General features: G+C 37.5%; 1 protein-coding gene and 1 long non-coding RNA gene across 3 annotated transcripts in view; both read right to left on the reverse strand.

Moving 5' to 3' along the window:
• The window catches only part of LOC107696066 (WSC domain-containing protein 2-like), a 32,247-nt gene extending 24,146 nt beyond the window's left edge, over nt 1-8,101 (reverse strand). The window contains exons 1-2 of one of the 2 annotated variants that reach the window (XM_016496212.1): nt 7,171-8,101; nt 3,045-3,074 (exon numbers count right to left, since the gene is read on the reverse strand). In XM_016496212.1, coding sequence (XP_016351698.1) covers nt 3,045-3,074; nt 7,171-7,600 — 460 coding nt within the window. In that variant the 5' untranslated portion in view covers nt 7,601-8,101. The remainder of the gene's footprint in view (nt 1-3,044; nt 3,075-7,170) is intronic. The other variant, XM_016496214.1, reaches the window with a different exon arrangement.
• A 2,587-nt stretch (nt 8,102-10,688) lies between these two features.
• Nucleotides 10,689-17,608, reverse strand: part of LOC107696067 (uncharacterized) — a 22,167-nt gene continuing 15,247 nt past the window's right edge. Inside the window, exons 3-4 of the long non-coding RNA XR_001635056.1 lie at nt 14,568-14,682; nt 10,689-11,306 (exon numbers count right to left, since the gene is read on the reverse strand). This is a non-coding gene — a long non-coding RNA (uncharacterized LOC107696067). The remainder of the gene's footprint in view (nt 11,307-14,567; nt 14,683-17,608) is intronic.

Here is a 17,608-nt window from a genome sequence, read left to right on the forward strand (position 1 = left end):
ACATTTGGATTTGTGCCTAATGAGAGAGGTAAGCCCAACTTTACCTTACGTTTCGTTTTAAATTAATTTGTTTTGGCTTGTTTATTGCTAAGCCTATATTATTATATACTGCAATTATATTTATCCATTAGAATTATATATTTTTATTCTTGTTCTGTTCTGATACGGTTAAATTGAAAGAATTTGTTGTAAAGTGAGGGGAACTAAAATATCCTATTGTTCATAATGTTGGTATTTATTTTTAAATATGATTTATTCTGAAGCAATATTCTCATCAGCTTCCTATCAGCTGTGACATATACATCTGTGTGCTTTTTATATGTTATCCAAATTTTATCCATTTTGTTTACCTTTATAGAGGGCATTTTCCCACTAATCTTATTAATACTTTCATTTCAAATTCTTACATTTGATCAATAAATTCAATTATAATAATGTGATTGTCTATACGTTATCAAATTAAATAATTTACACTGAAAAATACAACTGCATTAAATAATGTTATGAGACTATTTTAAATATTTTTGAATATACAAATCAGAAATGATGGTGGAAATGATACTTTTCAACGAAATTAAAACGCCAGTACGTGCCAGTAGTGAGCGTTTAATGAGGCGAGTCATTGAGTGGTTCATTCAAACGATTCGTTCAAACGGCTGATTCATCAGATGTTTATGCATGGGCTAATGAAACTTTGACTCAACCGATTCGTTCAGAACACGGAATCAATTAGCAATGAATCGTCTGGTTGCTGTGAGATGCGCTGTTTCCGCCTAAAATGCAAGTGACCTAATATTATTGTATTTGCTTATTGAACTGTTTATAGAACTATTAAACAGGTGTAATGGTAAAAACGTTGTGTGATGTTGCCTAACTAACTGTATTTTAAATATAAAAATTTTCCATTTTGAATTTTTACCTCAGGATGCTGAGTTCCCCTTCAGGAACTCGAGCTGCGTCGAGATTCGCTTTGGGAACGTCCCTGCGTGACCGTGCTCTGAAGCATGTGTCAAATCAGCCCAATGGAGTAGCGAGACGTCACGAGCGGGGTGACGTAAGCACCAGAAAGTATAAATACAAACAAGAAATGATGGTGGAAATGATATTTTTCAACGAAATTAAAACGCCAGTAAGGTGCCAGTAGTGAGCATTTAATGAGTAAGTCATTGAGTCGTTCATTCAAATGATTCGTTCAAACGGCAGATTCATCAGATGTTTATGCATGGGCTAATGAAACTTTGACTCAACCGATTCGTTCAAAACACGGAATCATTCAGCAATGAATCAGCTGTTTGCTGTGAGATGCGCGGTGTTTCCGCCTAAAATGTAAGTCACCTAATATTATTGTATTTGCTTATTGGACTGTTTATAGAACTATTAAACAGTCTTAATGGTGAAAACGTTGTGTGATGTTGCCTAACCAACTGTATTTTAAATATAAAAACTTTCCAAAAACTTTTGAATTTTTACCTCAGGATGCTGAGTTTCTTAGTGTTGCGCGTTTTGATTTCTCCTGGAGAGGCTGCGTGAGCCTCGCCTCTTATGCATGGGCTAATGAAACTTTGACTCAACCGATTCGTTCAAAACACGGAATCATTCAGCAATGAATCAGCTGTTTGCTGTGAGATGCGCGGTGTTTCCGCCTAAAATGTAAGTCACCTAATATTATTGTATTTGCTTATTGGACTGTTTATAGAACTATTAAACAGTCTTAATGGTGAAAACGTTGTGTGATGTTGCCTAACCAACTGTATTTTAAATATAAAAACTTTCCAAAAACTTTTGAATTTTTACCTCAGGATGCTGAGTTTCTTAGTGTTGCGCGTTTTGATTTCTCCTGGAGAGGCTGCGAGCCTCGCCTCAGTAGCCAACCTTATACTGTCAATAGATGCATTATATATAATCCATACATATTCTGATCAGAATATAGTCTGATTTTATTACATTAGAGTAAGTGGCGAATAGTGGATATAGCTATACAGTAGCTATATCCACTATTCGCCACTTACTCTAATGTAATAAAATCAGAATAATACTTGCGTTTTGGTGTTTACATAGTTATTGTTGGTTACTGATGTTTTTTAATCATGTACTTGTCTGGCGTTAATGAAGAATTAAGGTCGAGTCCGGAGTCTAACTTATGTGCCGGGGCTCAGCCCCGGACGGCCCCGGCCCAATTTAAACCCTGATTGTAGATCTAAATATTATACATGAGAAATATTGTGAATGTTATGTTATAGTTTATTATTCTATTACACTGGTTAACACAATAATATTTAGTATATTTAAGTCTGTAATAATTAATTAGCAATAATTTGTGTGTATTTTAATGTTTATTCAGGTGCAATGCTTCTCCCCACCGACTTCCATTGCAACTGCATTATGCAAACACAATTTTGCTTGGCTTTAAAAACTGAGGAAATAAAATGTCATAATCAACATTCTTCTGTAAAGAGTGTATTGTATAGAACCCAGAGCATTCCATTGAATTATAAGTGCCAACAGTCTGGCATCACATATTGTGATTGGTAGCTACCATATAGAGAACACCATTTCATATGTAAACAGCCTGTGACCTAAGACATTATTAAACATCAACAGTTTGGATATGGTCACATTGTTCTAGGCATTTTGTTCTTGAAAACATTCACTGATGCATCATCTGCTTCATCAATCTCATCATTTGTGACATACACATGCACAAAAATGACCCAAAATGCAGTTGCATGACATCCGTTCTTCCTCTGTAATCTCATCAGTCCCCAATAGGATTTCGTGTATTTTCTAATAGCTGAGATAGGCTGGTTCTACATACACACACTAATTACAGTAATTGCAATTGTCTAAAAAGCAGTGAGCAGGATCAAGAGCTGCGAGTTAATCGTATTCCAGGCACAGAGGGCAAGCTCAGTAATCTGCTTTATCTACAAGTCAAGCTCTATTCACTCATCACTGGACTGCCATTCTATGAAGCGGCTAAGTGCAGGGATGAAACTCTCACTAGCAGCATGACTACAGAGATAATGATGCTCCGCTGTACTCACACGATGAGGTCTCTGCATGAACCGTTTGCTCTGGACATATGAAATATAATGAAGAGGGGAACAGGGATGAATTATAATAGTTTCAGCTAACAATAAATCTCGATATCACAAAATTACATAAAATTATAATTTTAAGATAAAATGTACCTCTATATTTTATTTTGTTAACCAGAATGCTAACTTTGTAAATATATAAAAAAACTTTAATATATCCTATTTAATGTAAAAAAGATAGGTCTTTTGTGTCTGATATTTGTCCATTACATTATATATAATAATAACAATTAATATTATTACTACTATGACAGACATGAACATTGTAAAAGTTCTGAAAGTGTCCTGAGGGAGGCAGAGTGGAGACAGGGACAGCACATGGAAGAGAAAAAAGGAACATTGTCTGTCAACATGACCTCAAAATTTACCCCCCTATGCTTTAATACATGTCCATGATCGTCATGATTCAATGGTACATGTTATTTTAAAAATCTAAATCTAATAATTATATTTAAATCTATTATAGAAATATTACACAAATACAACTTTCTCTGCAATTATTATATCATTAGTTCTGTTAAATCAATTCCGCTTTATTTCTCCTCATTCAATATCCTGTTTCACCCAAAAATACATCAGATTACGAAATTAAAAAGGATTGTACTTCCACACGTACCACTTGTACTTAAAAACACTACTCTGTAAACTCGCAACGTAATAGAGAGCGACAGTCATGCATTTCCACCTCTGTACTGTCAGCCTGTCTGCTGCTGTTGATATTGTAGATATTGTAGAGTACAGACAAGGATGTTGGGTGTCTGAGAACATGTTCCTGTCCTTGACTTCCTTGAAGATTAATTGTGTCTTTACAATCATGAAGATACAATTGTTACACAGTGGCTTCCTCTTTATCAGAAGTTGATTGCTAAAGTCATACCACATATGACTGTCAAAAGGGAAGAGTGCAGTTTTTTATTAGAGGCCCTGAGGGAACCATCAGAGAACCATCTGTTCAAACCTCTTAAACTTCACTATGGATAAAGGCAATGACCTGAGACTTAGACAAACCACTAATTGGCTTTCTTTTGCCTTTTTGTGGGTTTCTGTGTGAGGAATAATGAGTTAGCACAGGGGCACTGTGGTGAGACTTGTGGATACAGTCCATCTTTCACAGAGAAAAATGCTTTAATTTTGCAGGGGCCCACATTGCCAATTCTATCACGCTGTTTCTTGTGGTTTAAAGTTCACTTGTAACTTGCACCTAAAAAAGGATTGCACATGAAAAAAAATTAATATTTCTGCTTCGTACATCCAAGACCTTCACCAAACATCCTCAAACATGCTTTCATAGAGGACCAAATATGATACAGGTCACATCATGTATATTTAATGGAATCACCTCAAAGAAGAAGCTTTTATTTAAAAAATTAATGAACTGACTTTATGTTTATGTACAGGAAAATTGGGGATTTGAGAAAGTGATATTTTTCCAGCTCCACAAGACTTACCCATAACTAACCCATAAATGCTTTCACTTTGATCATTCAAGTGAGGTTTTATTAAAAGCATCAAGGTTATTTTTTCTATACTGCTTATTCTGTTAATTAAACAAAAATGAAATATCATACATTTCCTGATTTTAAGACTATTTTTGTGCCTACTGCTCAGCAACAAGATATTTAGGAGCTATGAAACATCAACTGAAGGCTATAAACTACCAACAGCTCTCAAATGTGCTACTCTACAATCATTAGGGGAAAAAACACAGACACACATTCATTATTTACTTAATTAAACAGTCACCAAAAGGGCACTTCATTCCTCCAGCTTAAAGCTTTAAAGACACAGGTGCTTTGCCATCCTCCACTGAGCTTCAACTACAGCCTTAATACCATGATGACTGTCTGCGACAACTGACCACTGACATGCTAAATCATTCTCTTCTGATCTCGACGGCTCAATCAGCTCATTCTAATTAACAGCCACATTATGCTTCACAGGGCACACAGTGTTTACTGTATACTCACAACACCCAGTGCACTTCATCTGACAAAAATGAGGGATGCCCTGCAGCACTTGAGTCACACAGATTATGTTTGAATATGATGATATCATGTAAATGTACATAATTATATATATACACCATATAGGATGTTATAAATCCATGTTTTATATATGCAGTGACTATCAGGTAAACTTAACTCTCCAGTGAAGTGATATATTGATACTGTATATGCACTTATTCCTTGTGCTGTTCGCAGTGCCCTTCAAATTAAACATATATGGCATATATGGAGCCTCACCTAGGATGACCGGTTTTCCCTGTAAAGTCACTTTGCAGGACACTACTGGGCGATTGGAACATTCATAACATTTCTATAATCACAAAGTTCCTCCTTTAAGACACTATATTAAAGGGGTCATATGACGCGATATCAATTTTTCCTTTCTCTTTGGAGTGTTACAAGCTCTTGGTGCATAAAGAAGATCTGTAAAGTTGCAAAGACTAAAGTCTCAAATCCAAAGAGATATTCTTTATAAAAGTTAAGTCAACCACGCCTACCTAAAACGGCTCGTTCTAACACTCCCCCGCATGTCTACGTCACGATATGGGAAGATTTGCATAATGCCGCCCAAATGTTCACGCAAAGAAAGAAGGCATAACTTTTATTCTCGCTGTAGTATTGTTGTTGCCGCCATGACGTGAAGACGCTGTGTGTTCCGTTGTGAAAGCAAAACTACTTTGTTTGGCCTTTCAAAAGAGGATGATATCCGCTTCGTCGTGCCTACAGCTGATCCGTGCTGGTCGCTGAGGAAATACATCAACTTCACGCTGTGGATCGCCAGATCGGCTTTCACCGTGGACGAAGCAGAGTCAGAAAATAATGTTCTTTTTAGCAACATCATATGACCCCTTTAAGACTCTTTGTCTGAGTGTCTGAGGTTGCAATCATTAGAGGAGAACTGTGCGTCATGACAGAAGTGCAACATTAATATATTTTTTAAACACACATAAACCACATGTGCCATGTCAGTGCGAGAACATGCAAGTATTCTGTATTCTGTTAAATAAGCACAATCCTCTGTGCATACCAAGCTAAAAAGACGAACACTGACAGCAGTGTTTTAAACGCTTAACCAGACAGACCTCCTTGGTCAATCAGCTTCATCAGATATACTGTTCTTGTCAACTAGCTTCACCAGGAAAATGGCTGGTGAACGTTATCTTATGTCCCCACCCACCCCACCCCCCAAAATAAACAAATAATTAAATATACAATATATAAACTTTTTTTTTTTTAAATCAGTATTTCTGTCATATTTTCAAGGGTAAATATCTAAACATCCTTTAAACGGGATACATTTAAGATATTTTGCCTGATTTTATTTTACAAATTGACAAGATTTGATGTCTTGTTTTTATACAAATCTAACCATTTTTGTGAGGTGACTGTTTAAAACGATAAAATGTCAATTTGTTTTACTGCTTTTAGCATAAACCTTAATAAATTTGGTAGATTTCTCTAAAACAAGACCTGAAATGTAATTTTCCTTCTCAAATGAGTGTATCTTGTTTTTAAGATATTCTGTTTTTTCTTTTTTTACTGAAAACAAAACAAGACAAAAATAATGATCAAGAACATTCTATGTGTAATCACCTTGCTACGTGTACTGCGTTAGGCTAACCGAGACTTGTCATTTGCACTTACATATTGTTGCTCTTTTGTTAGTTTTGATTGCTTCTATTGGCCTCATTTGTAAGTTGCTTTGGATAAAAGCATCTGCTAAATTACTAAATGTAAATGTAAATGTAAATATATATATATATTTGCAGTGTAGTATTAATCAGGTTGGATTGGAATGGAAATTTATTCAATGCTACTGGTTTGGCCAATAGTCTGGCTATACATTCTTTAAATTTTGGTTAATATAAGAGCATTTTCTATGACTATAACTGGTCAAGATGGTCTAAGACAGAAGTCTGGTAAAAAAACATACTGGTAAAAAAAAATGTATAGCCTGAATGCACTGTAAGTCGCTTTGGATAAAAGCGTCTGCTAAATGCATAAACGTAAATGTAACTCGAAACAGACGTTAAATCTTGGTGAAATGGTAATGGAACTGTTCCTACCTCTCCCATCATCCATCCCTTTGGTGGTTTTTCCTTTGGCTCCATGGCTCCAGCTGCTGGTATGATGATCAACTCCTCTTCCGGCCCACTCCGGTACATCTGGTGCCCTATTTTTCTTCATCCACGGGGGTCCAAATTTCCGGGGGGCTCTCCGTGTCTCCTTAAATACCCTTCCTAGGAGCCCGAGACCATCAGAGGTAGAGCTCCCACCACCTGTGCCGCCCCCACCTTCAGATATAAGTGGGTCACGGACGCTTCTAGAAGCTCCAGTGGTGGAAGTGTCGCTGGAGAAGCCGGAGTGGAGGAAAACAAGACTGCCAGCAGTGAGGTAGAGGAGGATGAAAGAGAAAAAGCGTACCGGTTTACACCGGAAATAGCGGTGGATCTTCAGCAGCGGTCTGGCCATGATGGGCTCTCGAGCCACACGCATTGGCCTTCGATGTTACACAGGAACATATAAAATCAGAGACAGCACCTTCCTATAACTTCCATTGTCCTACGAGTCCCTTTGAAACACTAAAACGATTCCCAAACCAGGAAACAGTAGTTGTAATGATGACAGTACTGACGCTTAACACAGTTTGTCCATCTGTTAGGGACTTTAAAGTCTGAAGACACTTCCAAAGCTTTCCTCTGTAGCAGTATGCAGGAATGTGTCCGTGTGTCCCGTGTCTTTCTACATCCCCAAAGAGGCAGCGACAGAGGAGAACAGTGCTACCGCAGAGGCCATGTTGTGAAAGACGAGTGGCAGTGAAGACTGAAAGATGATACTGCTGTGGCGACGCTTTCAGTCCTGTTATCAGACTCTCGCTCTCCTGAGGTCTTGTTTCCCACCAAGCTCTCCGTCAATCAAAAGCAGCGCTGATTCACTCCTTACTCAGGCCTCACTCACAGACTGAAAAACACAAAATGACAGATACTGAACAAGAAGTAAATACTGATGAGGTCTCTGTGCAAAGAAAAATACTTTATCTGAAAGCGAGTAAGTTAAAATTCAATAACAGGCTGCAGACGCATTATTCATGACCATCTAAACCATCAAACACAGAAGTAAGAACCTTTTGAGCAATTGGCTTTGTAGAAATTTGCCAACAAGAGACTGTACCAATTTATGCAACAGCTACACTGAAGACAGAGGATGGTCACATTTTATATCCAAAAGTTGTTCAGCTTGAGGACTTTTGTCTTTTCACAGATATCCCCAAAGGCAAGGCTCCTATTTATAATTAAAACGCCCATCTTGTGATTTAATGAACATCTTTAGGACATTAAAAGAGTAATTTAATTTAAAATGGATTTGTTCTTCTGCTGATCTTTTATTTTCTCATAACAATCATTACATCAACACTGCATCACTCAGAGATACACAGTGCCAAAAACTCATTAATTTGCTTCAAAGAATGAAATGACCAAAAAAAGTGTTTCACGGCAGAGGAAATGGAAATAAATCTGTCATAATGATATTGTCACAATGTTACTTCCTAGCATAGCAAAAATTAAACGACTTTACAACCACAGCAAATATAATTTTCTAAATGAGTAGTTTTGTCTCATTTTCCAGTAAAAATATCTAAACAATTTTTAAAACAAGAATAATTCACTTTAGGAAAAAACTGCATATTAAGACTATATGCAGAGAATATACCTTGAAGTCTTTTTCACGCCCAATTAAAACCTTGAAAACATCCAAGCATCCTTAAAACAATTTATATGAGAAGGGGAAAAAAGTCACAGGCCCCTCCCATGACTGTTGACGGACTCTGCTGTTTTAGCATAGACCCTCCCTGAGTGAGCTGTAAACAGTCCACCATTGTTTCGACGCCAGAGCAGGTGTAGACATGAATGTCTCCCAAGCGATTGAGGTGTTTTGTTGTTGTATGTAAGAATGAACATAGCAGTCATCATTTACTCCCGACATCTGAACTGCTAAAGACGCAGTGGATTACTTTTGTTTTTGAAGGGAATGCGTTTATGTCTGCGCAAATCATTTTACTGCAGACTGCTTTCCGAACGAGGGACGATTCAAGGCAGGTTTTGCTTCGTTCGTGATCCAGCTGCACCTCCAGAAGAAGTAGGTCTCACACTTTATATTTTTTTATGATTATTTGCAAATCGCTTTTCCTCTTCCACGGAAGAGAGGGGCGGGGGTGAGCAGAGCTCAATTAGCATTTAAAGAGACATGCACCAAAACGGGTCGCTGTGTACAGAGCTGTTTTGACAAGGTAAAAAGGTTGCTGTTTTATACGACCACTGAGGAATTTTAACCAAAGTATGTTGCAGACAGTTCATGAAGACCCTAAAGAATCATACCAACTTTTGGAAAATGGGCATCCGATGTCCCCTTTAAGGTTCGAGGTTCAAAGTTTATTATAAGCCCAAAGGGTGATTATTGGTGCATAAAATTTTTAAACATATCATACAAAACACACAAACAGCAAAAAGACAGGATGTGTACATTTAATGTGTACATTTGTGAATTTTGTAAAATATCTATCTTTGAGTTAAAAGAATTTACTTTCGAAACAAAACTGTGTTAGATATTAAGACATGTATTCAGAGAATAGATCTTGAATACAAGTTTATTTTTCAAATCCAATTGAACCTTCGCAAAGACCTACCCCCGTTATTTACTGTTGCTATGTCCGACAAGCCATATATCATCACGCAGTGAAAAATACATCATGGAGCAAAGAGGACACTAACAATGTGCCGATAGACAAGACAGAGCAGGTTACTTTTGGTATGAAACAAAGTATCAGCTTTCAAATTTTGTCATTTGTAAGAAATTCAAACAATAAATACTGTTTTGTGCCTCTTTAATGCGTCGTGCAGATTCAAGCAGCATGTGAACCGATCTCTTCCTAATAGTTACAGCACGAAATAAACATGGATGAATATCAGAAAGTATGTTGTCTCAACTGCGGAAAGATGTCAATACACCATTTTCAAGTTCAACTCTACTGACGTTAATCTACTAACTTTTCTGTCTGGTTTGTTTGTGGGACAAAATGGTGTTTTCAGCATTATGATTGGTCAGATCGCCTGTCAGTCAAACTCCCGGTGAAGGGTGCTAAAAGCCTGGTCATTGGACAGTCAGTATAATCCAACCCCTTTTCAGAGTCTGACGTCATGAAGAGAAGAGATGTCGTTGAGAGGGGGAGGGGAGGTTAATGTTTTTGATTAAAGATTTCAAGTGCAAATGAATCAAAAAAATTAGAATTCCCAATTTTGCTTTCATGGTGACTTTAAGTGGATTGTATCTTGTTCTTGTCATGAAACAGTGTTTGTCCCTGATATATACTGTAAAGTGTGAATGGAGGTAGTTTTGTAAATTCTTCTTAATGTTGTCTGTGGGATGCAAGCAAATCTGAAAATTTTAGTATGTTCTGTTTCCTTGGTAATGTCTGTAGGTGTTAGAATAAGAGGATGTGGTTCAGATGCACATGCTTGTCTTAAACATCCAGGGTTGTTGTGGGAGTTGTGCTATTAAGAGTACCTATTTCTATACATAGGGTGGAAGTGTCGCTGGAGAAGCCGGAGTGGAGGAAAACAAGACTGCCAGCAGTGAGGTAGAGGAGGATGAAAGAGAAAAAGCGTACCGGTTTACACCGGAAATAGCGGTGGATCTTCAGCAGCGGTCTGGCCATGATGGGCTCTCGAGCCACACGCATTGGCCTTCGATGTTACACAGGAACATATAAAATCAGAGACAGCACCTTCCTATAACTTCCATTGTCCTACGAGTCCCTTTGAAACACTAAAACGATTCCCAAACCAGGAAACAGTAGTTGTAATGATGACAGTACTGACGCTTAACACAGTTTGTCCATCTGTTAGGGACTTTAAAGTCTGAAGACACTTCCAAAGCTTTCCTCTGTAGCAGTATGCAGGAATGTGTCCGTGTGTCCCGTGTCTTTCTACATCCCCAAAGAGGCAGCGACAGAGGAGAACAGTGCTACCGCAGAGGCCATGTTGTGAAAGACGAGTGGCAGTGAAGACTGAAAGATGATACTGCTGTGGCGACGCTTTCAGTCCTGTTATCAGACTCTCGCTCTCCTGAGGTCTTGTTTCCCACCAAGCTCTCCGTCAATCAAAAGCAGCGCTGATTCACTCCTTACTCAGGCCTCACTCACAGACTGAAAAACACAAAATGACAGATACTGAACAAGAAGTAAATACTGATGAGGTCTCTGTGCAAAGAAAAATACTTTATCTGAAAGCGAGTAAGTTAAAATTCAATAACAGGCTGCAGACGCATTATTCATGACCATCTAAACCATCAAACACAGAAGTAAGAACCTTTTGAGCAATTGGCTTTGTAGAAATTTGCCAACAAGAGACTGTACCAATTTATGCAACAGCTACACTGAAGACAGAGGATGGTCACATTTTATATCCAAAAGTTGTTCAGCTTGAGGACTTTTGTCTTTTCACAGATATCCCCAAAGGCAAGGCTCCTATTTATAATTAAAACGCCCATCTTGTGATTTAATGAACATCTTTAGGACATTAAAAGAGTAATTTAATTTAAAATGGATTTGTTCTTCTGCTGATCTTTTATTTTCTCATAACAATCATTACATCAACACTGCATCACTCAGAGATACACAGTGCCAAAAACTCATTAATTTGCTTCAAAGAATGAAATGACCAAAAAAAGTGTTTCGCGGCAGAGGAAATGGAAATAAATCTGTCATAATGATATTGTCACAATGTTACTTCCTAGCATAGCAAAAATGAAACGACTTTACAACCACAGCAAATATAATTTTCTAAATGAGTAGTTTTGTCTCATTTTCCAGTAAAAATATCTAAACAATTTTTAAAACAAGAATAATTCACTTTAGGAAAAAACTGCATATTAAGACTATATGCAGAGAATATACCTTGAAGTCTTTTTCACGCCCAATTAAAACCTTGAAAACATCCAAGCATCCTTAAAACAATTTATATGAGAAGGGGAAAAAAGTCACAGGCCCCTCCCATGACTGTTGACGGACACTGCTGTTTTAGCATAGACCCTCCCTGAGTGAGCTGTAAACAGTCCACCATTGTTTCGACGCCAGAGCAGGTGTAGACATGAATGTCTCCCAAGCGATTGAGGTGTTTTGTTGTTGTATGTAAGAATGAACATAGCAGTCATCATTTACTCCCGACATCTGAACTGCTAAAGACGCAGTGGATTACTTTTGTTTTTGAAGGGAATGCGTTTATGTCTGCGCAAATCATTTTACTGCAGACTGCTTTCCGAACGAGGGACGATTCAAGGCAGGTTTTGCTTCGTTCGTGATCCAGCTGCACCTCCAGAAGAAGTAGGTCTCACACTTTATATTTTTTTATGATTATTTGCAAATCGCTTTTCCTCTTCCACGGAAGAGAGGGGCGGGGGTGAGCAGAGCTCAATTAGCATTTAAAGAGACATGCACCAAAACGGGTCGCTGTGTACAGAGCTGTTTTGACAAGGTAAAAAGGTTGCTGTTTTATACGACCACTGAGGAATTTTAACCAAAGTATGTTGCAGACAGTTCATGAAGACCCTAAAGAATCATACCAACTTTTGGAAAATGGGCATCCGATGTCCCCTTTAAGGTTCGAGGTTCAAAGTTTATTATAAGCCCAAAGGGTGATTATTGGTGCATAAAATTTTTAAACATATCATACAAAACACACAAACAGCAAAAAGACAGGATGTGTACATTTAATGTGTACATTTGTGAATTTTGTAAAATATCTATCTTTGAGTTAAAAGAATTTACTTTCGAAACAAAACTGTGTTAGATATTAAGACATGTATTCAGAGAATAGATCTTGAATACAAGTTTATTTTTCAAATCCAATTGAACCTTCGCAAAGACCTACCCCCGTTATTTACTGTTGCTATGTCCGACAAGCCATATATCATCACGCAGTGAAAAATACATCATGGAGCAAAGAGGACACTAACAATGTGCCGATAGACAAGACAGAGCAGGTTACTTTTGGTATGAAACAAAGTATCAGCTTTCAAATTTTGTCATTTGTAAGAAATTCAAACAATAAATACTGTTTTGTGCCTCTTTAATGCGTCGTGCAGATTCAAGCAGCATGTGAACCGATCTCTTCCTAATAGTTACAGCACGAAATAAACATGGATGAATATCAGAAAGTATGTTGTCTCAACTGCGGAAAGATGTCAATACACCATTTTCAAGTTCAACTCTACTGACGTTAATCTACTAACTCTCCTGTCTGGTTTGTTTGTTGGATAAAATGGCGATCACCTGTCAATCAAACCCTTGCGAACGGTCAATTGGAGCATAAATTAAATTTTAATCAAAACAGTAAGGTTTGTATTTAAAAATAGAAATAATATTCAACTTAATTTAAAAATATGTTGTCAGAAAGCATTTTTAAAGTCTTATTACCTTAAGCTCGGCTCACACTGTGCGATTTTGGCCACGATTTGGTCGTCTGAGACAAATTTTGAAAATCCTAAAAGATTCCTATAATCCTAGGCTAAAATCTGTAGTCTTTGATCATTAGTTTGACATGTTCACTGACAGCCGATTAATGGCCGTTGTGATCAAATTTTACCTCCGACGAACTTCTGGCAGTGTCAGAAGATTTGGCGCACAGTCCTGCAGTGTAACATCTCCTACGACGAACATCAAACTGTCTTCGTTTTTCAAGACAAGCCATGATCAGAATTAATGCTAGAGATTTCTTCTAACCGCATAAACTCCGGCGCTCTCGTCCTCCACTCACGGAATTCATATGATTCTTTGCCTTTGCTATGATTTGCTGTTTTCATGTGGGTGTGTAGTGCTGCTTGCACTATTCTTCTTAAATACGCCGGTACTGCCGCCATTCATATACTTTTAATGATAGCCAACATAACATGACCCGTTTTTAACGCGTCTTGACTGTCGTACAGTCTGACATTAATGACAACTGAGATCCCACAGTGTGACATGATCATCATGTTCGTACAGTCTGACAAGTACAATCCTAAAGGACTTTAAAAAAAAAATAAAAAAATCGCACTGTGTGTGAGCAGTGTGAGCCCGGCTTTACACAATTTTGCTTCTTGAGTAAAGTAAGTTTTAGGGATGTTTAGATATTTTCACTCAACAAAAACGATCATTAAAACTGATTTTTGCAGTGAACAAACTGTAAAGCTAGACAGGATGGAAGTAGTCCATTCCCATTCTCTCAAAGACCCCAGTATCCACAGTGGGCAAAAACATTCAGGCAGAGTGTTTAAACAAGGAGTCATAATCAGCCTCCTTCCGAGGGTAACGGAATTTTCCGTAGCTAACATCTCGCTATAGACTTAACGTGAGCGTGCATGTGAGTGTGTGTGTGTGTGTATGTGTGTGTGTGTGTTTGGGTATACAACGACCCAATGTCACCGTTACCTGACCCCTGGGCTCCCACCTGCCGCAGTCAGAGCGGAGTCAGGCTGATGTTATCGTGACAACTTTCTAAACCAGCAGCACACAGACTTCATTCAGAGCAGATATAGCTCAGTTCCTATAGAGAGGGGAGAAGAGGAGGGAAAGAGAGGGAAAATTAATTTAAATTCATGTTGCACACCAGCGTGTCAAGGATTTCACTTAGTGTAGTCACTTTTATTTGCCTTAGGCACATGTTTTTTAACTCTGTAGACCCAGGCCTTTAAAAGGGCTTGTAAATGTGTATGTGTGTGCAAATGTGTTTTCTGCGGTAAAACTCATAGACTTGTGCTTGGAGACATATGGGCGTCTGTTGGTGTGAAAGATCATTTGTGACCCTGGACCACAAAACCAGTCTTAAGTCGCTTGGGTATATTTTTAGCAATAGCCAAAAAAACATTGTATGGGTCAAAATTATCAATTTTTCTTTTATGCCAAAAATCATTAGGATATTAAGTAAAGATCATGTTCCATGAAGATATTTTGTACATTTCCTACTGTAAATATATCAAAACTTAATTTTTGATTAGTAATATGCATTGCTAAGAACTTAATTTGGACAACTTTAAAGGCGATTTTCTCAGTATTTAGATTTTTTTGCACCCTCAGATTCCAGATTTTCAAATAGTTGTATCCCGACCAAATATTGTCCTATCCTAACAAACCATACATCAATGGAAATCTTATTTATTCAGCTTTCAGATGATGTATAAATCTCAATTTCGAAAAATTGACCCTTATGACTGGTTTTGTGGTCCAGGGTCAAAAAAAAAAAAATAGATCTACAAAAACTAAATGTACAATTAAAAGCATAAAGATCCACAGTTAAAATATATGAATGTAATTGCAGTTCCATTTATTTTATTTTAAAAAATAAAGTCAAGCACACCTTTATACTTCACAAACAGTTAGGTTTTACTGTAAATTATAATTTAAAAAATATTGTACTGTAAAAATAGTTGATTGTCTGTCAGACATTAATGGAACATATTTAATCCTTTATATTAACACAGATCTCTGCACACTTCTTTAATAATTTAGAGGACATTCTTAGTGAAGCAGGATACTGAAATGGAAAAAAAAAGTGGTTTGACCTCTACTTTGATTAGACAGGTCTGATGGATTTTTTTTTCACATTCACACCAGATATGACTGAAAATGTTCACTTAAAGAGAATTCATCTTGGTTGCTTGAGTTAAGGGCTATGACCTCAGGTTAGAGTCCACAGGCTTTTCCATAAATACACACTCCATTACTGCTAACCAAGCCACTGAGCATCAGCATACAGAGAGCTACAGTGCCATTACAGACCCTTCCTGCACATGCCCCATTGTAAATAAAAAATACCACCGCTCCTGTGGGACCACCCACACTGTCACTGTACCGTTGGCTCTGAGGTCAGGTGTGGGGAAAATCCATGGACATCTTTTCACACTTTCCACCCAAGCGGTTCACAAGTTGAGGACTTGTATTTTAAGGTTTGTTTTCAAATGCTGAACTGTCGAAATATATCGAAATTGCAGTGGAAATAAACAACTAAAATAAAGTCATAAAAAAAACAACTAATCATCATAGACTACAGACGCTAATTTTTCTGCCTGACAGACGGGTAATTTAGTTTTTAGGTTTTTGTTGTAGCAGAGGTTAAAAAAAAAAACATTTGCAAACAATGTGATGTAAGACAGCCATGACAAAACTAGTAGCCTGCTGCAGAAAAAAAACCCTACGGTTTGAACTACTGAAAAATGTAGATAAGTTAGCGTCATTATCTTTAGTTACTCTGATAAAACACAATTTCAGACCAGTGAGTTGTTTAAATTCCTTTACTTTCTGGATTCAAGCATTGGCTAGTGCAGTGTAGCCTCAGAACTCCCTTGTTTCCCCATCTGACTGATTGAGCAATAGAAGTAACAGAGGCTCTGAGGTCAGGTGGGGAAAGTCCATGGACGTCTTTTCACACTCTCCACCCAAATGGTTCACACGATGAGGACTTACATTTTGAGGATTGTTTTCACATGCTGAACTGTCGAAATATATCAGAAACAAACTATAGCCCATTTTGTGTAAAAAATTTTTTTTTTTTAAATCCACCCCAAAATCACAAAGACAAACATTCACAGTAAATTAAAAAACACTTTCTTGAGTGAAACAAAATTTTGATAATAAAGCAACAACAATGTGTCAGTTTCAGCAAATGTTTCCCATCATAAATGATGTAAGTGATTTTCTCCACATGTGATTGTGGTTTGGCCACAATTATGATTCTGTAAAGCATTCCAATTTAACAAGTTGCCAAGAGATGTGATTCTTTTGGTGTTACAGGAAAGTGGAAAGTATTTTGGTTTGCAATGCTACCTTCCTTTAATTGGCTATTTGAATATGAAGTTTATTAGGCTATTACATTGACTTGAATGCACACACGTGCTGCTTACCATTCAAACCAGACTTACAGCAGGGCTCAACGATAAGAACTGCCCGATGGCCTGGGGCCAGAATGAAAGACGTGTCATGTCTCAGACAGTGTGAGAGCCCCGAATGGAGTTCTCTTTCGTATCTTCTTGTGATTGAATGGACAAATACATACAAAATTAAGATAAAATGCCACTCTTGGTGAGTATCCTCGAAAGCAGTAGGTTATGTCTTAAAGGGGTCCTATTATGCTTTTTCACTTTTTCAAATTTAGTTAGTCTGTAATGTTGTTGTTTGAGCATAAAAAAGATCCGCAAAGCTACAAAGCTCAAAGTCCACTTCAAAAGGAGATATTTTATTTAACAGAAATTACTTTTCAAAAACTACAACGAATGACTCGTTTGGACTACAACGAACGACTCGTTTGGACTACAACGCATATTTTCCGGGATTTGTGATATCACAAATATCGACGAATGGGACGAGACCTGGTTGAGCTGCACTAGAGAAAGCAACGAGTGTTATCACTATGTCGGAGACACGCTAGCTTTCCCAAGGCAGACGAACTTAGAGTGTTTACAATCATCCGGGTTTAA

Source organism: Sinocyclocheilus anshuiensis, unplaced genomic scaffold (genome assembly GCF_001515605.1).
Source record: "Sinocyclocheilus anshuiensis isolate Anshui unplaced genomic scaffold, SAMN03320099.WGS_v1.1 scaffold935, whole genome shotgun sequence".
Taxonomy (NCBI): domain Eukaryota; kingdom Metazoa; phylum Chordata; class Actinopteri; order Cypriniformes; family Cyprinidae; genus Sinocyclocheilus; species Sinocyclocheilus anshuiensis.